General features: G+C 43.0%; 1 protein-coding gene across 1 annotated transcript; it reads left to right on the top strand.

The window, feature by feature from the left end:
- The first annotated feature begins 6,614 nt into the window (after positions 1 to 6,614).
- On the top strand, positions 6,615 to 7,097 carry LOC149212996 (uncharacterized). Its single transcript, XM_089388886.1, has one exon. The coding sequence runs from the start codon at positions 6,615 to 6,617 to the stop codon at positions 7,095 to 7,097; it is 483 nt and encodes a 160-aa protein (XP_089245012.1).
- Positions 7,098 to 7,649: the final 552 nt, after the last annotated feature.

Below are 7,649 nucleotides of genomic sequence, written 5' to 3'. Positions count from 1 at the left end.
TATCATAAGGAATCAAGAGCCACTTTCTAAGAAAAGGATTATATGTATTTGTATTCGAAAGCTCTAAGGATAAAAATCTCATCTTCAGAAACGGCCCATACTTCATGGGGCCTCAGGGTTTATATGTGAACAAATGGATCCCTGATTTCGACCCAGCCCAGGATGTGTTGTCTGCCGTTCCAATTTGGGTCTGCCTACCTCATCTTCCTTTACATTGCTGGAATCAAAAATCACTGCAAGCTATCCGCAATTCGCTTGGAAGGTATATTGATCAAGCAGTGCGAAAGGATCAGTACTCATGCGCACGGATCTGCGTGGAGGTTGATCTAGAAGTAGGGCTGCCAAAGGCAATTAAACTTACTGCAGCAGACTGGATGCACATCCAGGAGCTAGACTACAAGCAATTACCCTTCAAATGCCGGCACTATCACGGCTACGGACATTTCGCAAGACATTGCAAAAAAAGGAAGCAGAAGAGAGCGAGAACGCGAAAGCAGAACAATGGACCACAATGCAAAAAGTAGGGACAACAAAACCTAGAAGCAAAAGAATAACAAAGGAAAACAACCCTGGGCCAACGGGGCAAGAACAAAAGGATGGGAACTCCAACCCCATGTCAAAATCAAGATCTCAAAATGCAGAGCCCGGTAAGGCTGCAGAAGAGTCGAAAGTAAATAAGGACTGCAGTGGACAACCCAAATCCCCTACTAATGGGAAAGGAACAGAGGAGCAAGGGCAAAATGAGGGAACCCCCGAAGTAGTCCCTTCCCCTTCTTATGCCGACATAGAAAGAAAGAAATACATGAATCACCAAGCTCATCAGAGGATGAGATATTAGAAAAGCCTGCCAAAAGAGCAAGAAGAAAGTCCCACAAAGAAGCAACAGAGGAAGAAGCTGAGAGGAAAAGGACTCAAGGAAGTCAACCCACTATAGAAATGTCAATCAGCAAAAGTACAAGGACAAGGCTGCCAAAAGGAGGAGGCCCAGCCACCCCTAACAGTAAGTAATGAAAATCGTCTCTTGGAACTGCAGAGGGCTGGGTAACCCGATGAAAATTGAAGCGGTCAAAGATCTACTGAAAGTGAAACCAGCAGACATCTTAATGCTCCAAGAGACAAAGATAGAAGGGGAGGTCCTTTAGAGATTAGCAAAAAGAAATGGCAGAAGACCGTAGGAAAAGCAATAAGCGCAAGAGGCTCTTCTAGTGGAATAGCAACCCTATGGAAGGGAGACCAGTTCAGGCTTGTTAACTCCCACAACACACAACACTGGAGCTTGACAGAGCTGAAACACATAGCAAGTAATTTAACCATTGCATTATTTAATTTATATGTACCGGTATTGTACTCTGAAAAGAAAGACTGTTGGAAAACATTAAATGAGTTTTTGGAACTGAATACCCCAAACAACATAATCATAGCTAGAGATCTAAATCTAGTGATGAATGAAAAGTAAAAGAGAGGGGGCAAGACCAGCAAGGATGAGATGATCTATGTAGTAGAAGACATGATACAACAATGGGACCTACTAGACTTTAAACCAAGAAAAGGGCTCTACACCTGGACTAATAACAGGACAGGGGAAGACCACATATCCGCCAGATTGGACAAGTTCTTGGTTCAAAGCACAATGTTGATGGAAAGGAGGCTAATCTCATTAGCCATTTTCCCTAAGCTTACCTCGGATCACAAACCCATCCAGCTAATGTTAGAGGAGGAAGAAAATCTAGGCCCAATCCCTTTTAGATTCAGCCCATTGTGGAATGGAAAGTGTGGCTCTGCAGAAATAGTCCGACTAGCATGGTCTACCTCAATCAATGGCTCCCCCAATTATGTATGGGAACAAAAATTAAAAATAACAAAAAAGGCCCTCAGGGAATGGAGTAAACTCCCATCAAATACTCTGAAAGATCAAATAATGGAGTCAGTGCAGCACCTAGAAAATCTGCAAAGTGAAATGGATACAATATATATAACTAAAATAAAGCTAGAAAAGGAGCAAGAAGCCCAATGCAAAACACTTTGCTCCTTCAGAAATGAAGAATACTATTGGAGATTAAAGTCCTGAAGCCTTTGGCTGGAAGCCGGAGATAGAAACACATCATATTTCCATCAACAATGTAGAGCCCGTCTCTCCAGGAATCACATCACAGAGACCACCACCTCTGATCAGAGGCCATGAAAAGGAATAGATCAAATAAAATCTATTGTTGCATTACATTTCTACCATCTTTAGAGTAAAGAGAATGATGACAGTGAAGAAGACAACAAAGAATTCCTAAAGAACATTCTGGCGCTGGTCACTAGAGAGGACAATGCAGCATTGTTGAAGCAAACCAATGAAGAAGAAATCAACAAAATTATCTGGTCCATGAATCCTGATAAAGCCGCTCGACCAGATGGGTTCACCATCCACTTCTATAGGATATGTTGGGACATAACCAAAACAGATCTTATTCAAATGATAGAAGGATTCCTTCAGAAAGAAAAAATGGGTGGCAGCACCAACTCAACATTCCTTGCTTTAATACCGAAAGAGTCAAACCCTACTTCCTTTGACAAGTTTAGGCCAATCTCTTTATGCAATGCTTCATAAAAACTAATTGTAAAACTCCTCGCAAACAAAATAAAGCCACTGCTAAACAAACTCATATCAGATTCGCAAGGAGGCTTCGTCAATGGGAGGCACATTCTGGATAATGTAATTCAAGTTCAGGAAGCCATGCACTCCAGCAACCTTAGAGATGAGAAAGGCATGCTAATCAAGTTATACATGGCCAATGCATTCGATAGAGTAAAGATGTCCTTCCTCTATCCAGTTCTACTTTCCTTCGAATTCGACCAAGGATTTGTCAAACAGATCCAATATTGTACCATAAGTCCTTGGATTGCACCTTTGGTAGATGGGAGGCTAGCTAATTTCTTCCAAGCCACGGGGGGGTTGAGGCAAGGATGACCTCTTTCTCCATTTCTTTACATTTTAATGGCAGATACGTTGAGCAGAAAGTTGGAGCAGGACATGATAGCAGGAGCTGCCCCAGGTTTGAAAATAACTAAGGATCTCAAAGCAATAAATCATGCCCTATTCGCGGATGATTCCCTCATGCTAGGCAGAGCTTCAAACAGAATAGCCTTTGCATTCAAAAATACTCTCCAAGCCTACTGCAAAGCAACTGGAGCACTAATCAGTGAAAGAAAAAGCACAGTCTATAGTTGGAATGCAGAAGAGGAAGAAACTCAAAACATAGCTCGCAATTTGGGGTTCAACAGATACTCAAAATGGGACAAAATCAATTATCTTGGACTGCCATTAACACTGGGCACAAACAGAGTCAATCTGTGGGAAGGAGTAATAACAAAATTCAAAGGAAAAATCGTTGCATGGGGAGGTCAATGGCTAACTCATGGTGGCAAATTAACTCTAATAAAATCTATTCTTTCATCTCTGCCAATATATCAAGCGTCCTACCTCATGGCACCAAAGTCGACTTCACGGAAAATTAATAAAATCATGAGATATTTTCTGTGGCATGGATGCAAAGGAAATCATAACAAATTCCATTTGGTTAAATGGGAGACAGCAAAGAGAACCATGAGAGAAGGTGGCCTTCAAATTCGCTATCCAGACCTCGCCAATACAGATCTAGGATGCAAGATACTATGGAAGCTCCACAGCGACCCCAATCACCCTGTCAGCAAAACATTGAGGCATAAATATATACCAAATGGAAAACTCAGAAACCTGCAAAACGCAAAAAACAAAAGGAACATGCTACTATGGCAACTGTGTATCAAAGGATTGTGATTCTTCTCCCAAAATCTGTATCGTATCCTTGGGAATGGTAAGCATGTCAAGTTGAGAACAAATCGCATAATGGGGCAGTCGCCCTTAGCATCAAATGATAGCCTATAAGAAATCTGCGAGCTTCTTGAAAGTAGAGGAGACAAGACAATATATGATATCTCAAAATGGGATGAATCCAAGTTCTGGATTGATTGGAACTTTAGTAACATACCAGATCATTCATCACAACAAACAGAAACGCTAAAAGAAGAACTTCGTGAAGCAGCTCCGGTGCATAAGACAGAAAAAGATAAATGGGGTTGGGATCTACAGGAGTATACTCCTCAGCCAAAAGTTACGAGTTGTTGTAATCACATAGAGATAGATGTCTCCCTGCAAGGTTTTGGATGGAGGTATGGGATCCATTGGCGCTGCCCAAGGTTAACTTCTTCTTCTGGATATTAATGCACAAAAAGATTTTGACTGGTGAAAACTTATTGAAAAGGAAAATAGTAGGTCCACATAGATGCTCACTATGCAAAGAGGCCATGGAAACCATGGATCATCTATTTGTAGACTGCTCATTTGCAAACAAAGTTTGGACACTCATACTCCAAGGACTCAAGGTGGCAATCCCCACTAAAATTTCAGTAGTGGACTTATTTTTATCATGGAAAGATCGCTATCCTTTGTCCTCCCTCAACTCCTCATGGGCCAGAATCTGGATCACCATTCCCAAATTTGTGTGTTGGAAGCTATGGTTAGCTAGAAATGAGCAGATATTCAACAATGTAGCATGGACACCCAACACGGTAGCAACAAAAGCAAAAGACCTTCTCCTGGAAATTTTGAACTCCCAAAAACTCAAAGATGACCCTTCAGTGCAGTAGGAGGAAAAGAGTTGGCTTGGAACCCTTGCATTAACCCAACGGATCCACAGTATTGGAAAACCCCAACTCAATCCTGAGTGGAGGCTAAGAGATAAGGACGAAATATTTCAGAGTTGGTGGAGGCAGCAAGGAATAATTATAGTCTTCTTTGATGGTGCCTCAAAAGGGAACCCTAGGATAGCGGGAGCTAGAGGACTCATATACTCTTTTGACGGAAGCACCAAAGAAACCTTTTGTTGGGGACTAGGGAAACAATCCAACAATCAAGCAGAAATCCTAAGCTTAACAAAAGCATGTCAAATAGTTAAAGAAAGAGGACACCGAGAGCTGCAAGCATTCGGCGATTTAGAAATCCTGATCAAAATGATACATTCAAAAGGTCGATTTAATGATGTCGATTTAAATAAGAATCTGCAAAGGCTGAGATATATCCTACAAGACTTCACTTCCTTTAAATGCTACCGTATTCTCAGAGAATCAAATAAAGAAGCGGACTATTATGCCAATAAAGGATGTCTTTTGAGCCAAGGAGACCTCAGCATAAACGAGGGAGAACCAGAAAAAATTTGCATCCCATGAAAAAGACATCAGCTTGTAACAGGAAAATGTAAAAGTCCTGCACTAAAGATTGTAAGGCTTCGGCCATTTGGAGCTCTTTATTAATAAAAATCCATACCAATTTTAGTTAAACAAAAAAAAAAATTATCAATACTAATATAGAATATAACTATTATTATACGAATATACTTATATTAATATGGCTCCCTTTCTAAGAAATATATAGTTAACTTAATATAATTTACTATATATTAAGTTAATTTATTGGCTGATTCATGATCAGGGGCATTTAACTTGTGTTGGGTTCCAAAATCAGGGCGGGATCGTTTTTCCTAATAAACTATTTATATTATTTTCGAAAAAGGCTAGAATGTGAAAAGACTAGAATGTGAAATAAAAGACATGGACGCGTTTGGAGACGGATTGATGCAAATGAGGAATCATGTTGCTTTCATCTCGGGAGCTGTAACCCTAGCAAAAATGGAAAAACCCTAGGGTTTCTACCTGCTGAAACGAGGGCTTCCCGGACTCTGTGCGACACATTGGAACCGGAAGATGGTTACCTCCGCGGGCCTGCCTGCGGGTTAGGGATTATTTTATGGTTTGGACCTCAATTTCCAGGACTGTCGGCGAATTAATTTAAGGTTTTGTTGTGGAACGGTCGTTCATCATCCGCGATACCATTCATTCCCTGCAGACTGTCTCCCCCTGGTCATACGATGGTCAGGTCAGTTTTTTGTTGGTTACTATGGTAGAGGAGGACCTCATGGACTACGAGGAGGACCCCATGCCTGAACAGGAGATTTGGTCTCATCAAAAGGCTCGGACACGAACCCCTGGGGAAAAAATTTGGTTCCAACGACAGCTGCAGCTCAACCATCGCAACACCCACCTCTCTCCGGTAAAAGGCAGCATCCGGCTGTCAATGTGGAAGATTTACCAGTTTTGGAATGTCCCCCCTCTCGCTGGCTACGCTGCATCTACTTGGCTCCTGCATGCAGACTTCCCCCTCTTTCGACTCCCCCTTGCCATACCCCTCGCAGCATCCCACTCCAAACCCCTCGCAGGTTTCCCAGCCCTTGAACCCCCCCTCCTTCTCCTTGGCCCCGATTGGCCCCTCAAATCTTCAACGCCCTGCACGATCCTTCATTCATCCTGGCTCCTGCAGCTTAAACCCTCATTCCCCTATTCGTTTGGGTTTTTTCAGTTCTCCTTTATTGTCTGCTCGTCCTACAAAATCGGCCCAGCATAGCACCTCGGACCCGTGTTGAAGTCTTCTTAAAGAGTACCCAACGAGCCGGTGCTCGGACAAACAGAAAAAGGGTCGGTGCCTCAGACCCATAGACTCGGATATTAACCTAATTTTTGGTGAAGACGTTAAAATGGAGGATGCAACAGAGACATCGAGGAAAGTACTGGTTGGTCGTGTTCGAGGTCGGACCTATACCGTGGAAAGATTGCGTCAATGGACTGAGGAGATTTGGGGTTCCCTCCTGAAGGAACTTCCTGCAATAAGGGTCTTAGCCAGAGGCTGGTTCGCTCTACACTTAGATAGAGCGGAGTACACGCAAATGATATTGTCGCAATTCTGGCATATTGAGCTAGCGCCAGTCCTATTGAAGCGTTGGGATCCGTTTTTTGATCCAGAGCGTGAACAGCTTGGAGCTGGGCCTATTTGGGTGAGACTGCCTGGTTTACCCATGCAAGTTTGGACACCACAGGTGTTCAAGCGTATTGGTGATGTGCTAGGAACCTATCTTGAGCACAATCATTCCTACGAAAGAACAGGCATTATGACTATGGCAAGGATCTTAGTACATCTTGATACCAGGGCAAGGTTGGAAGAGAAAATCACTTTACACTGAAGGCACTTCTCACGTAAACAACTACTGGACTATGAAGGTGTCTCATTTCGTTGCAGGCAGTGCCACAAAGTGGGTCATTTATACAAAGATTGTCCATTACTCTCTGCAGTGACTTCGGAAAATTCGAAGGGGACAAAACATCATCCTTCGGTAGAGCAGAACAAGGGAGATATGAATCAAGGAGAGGGAGATAGGAAACAAGGAGAGGTCCCATCGGAGGTGGAGGAAGGAGTTTTAAAGAGGACAAAAATCAGGCGAAAAGTTGTGACCTCACCTCCTCGGACTCGCTCCAAGTCAGCAGTGGAAGCATCTTCTCTCCCGGATAATGAGTCTTTTCCCATAACTTCCGCACTTTTTTCAGATGTTATGTTTTATGCTCTGCATTCATCTCTGCATCCTCCCTCCTCTGCTCTGGGCTCTATCTCCTCCATTCCATGCTCCATTGTCCCTCCCCCCCCACTTTCTCCACTACTCCCACCTCCCTTAGGGAGCTTTCCACCCACCCTACTCATACCTCCTCCCTATCAAGGACGGGATCCCATCCCTACAACC

The sequence above is a fragment of the Pinus tabuliformis genome, chromosome 1_1 (genome assembly GCF_031772625.1).
Source record: "Pinus tabuliformis cultivar Carrire ecotype Pingquan chromosome 1_1, CPIR1, whole genome shotgun sequence".
Classification (NCBI taxonomy): Eukaryota; Viridiplantae; Streptophyta; class Pinopsida; order Pinales; family Pinaceae; genus Pinus; species Pinus tabuliformis.
Note: the sequence above shows the minus strand (reverse complement) of the source record. Positions and strands in the feature narration are given on the sequence as shown.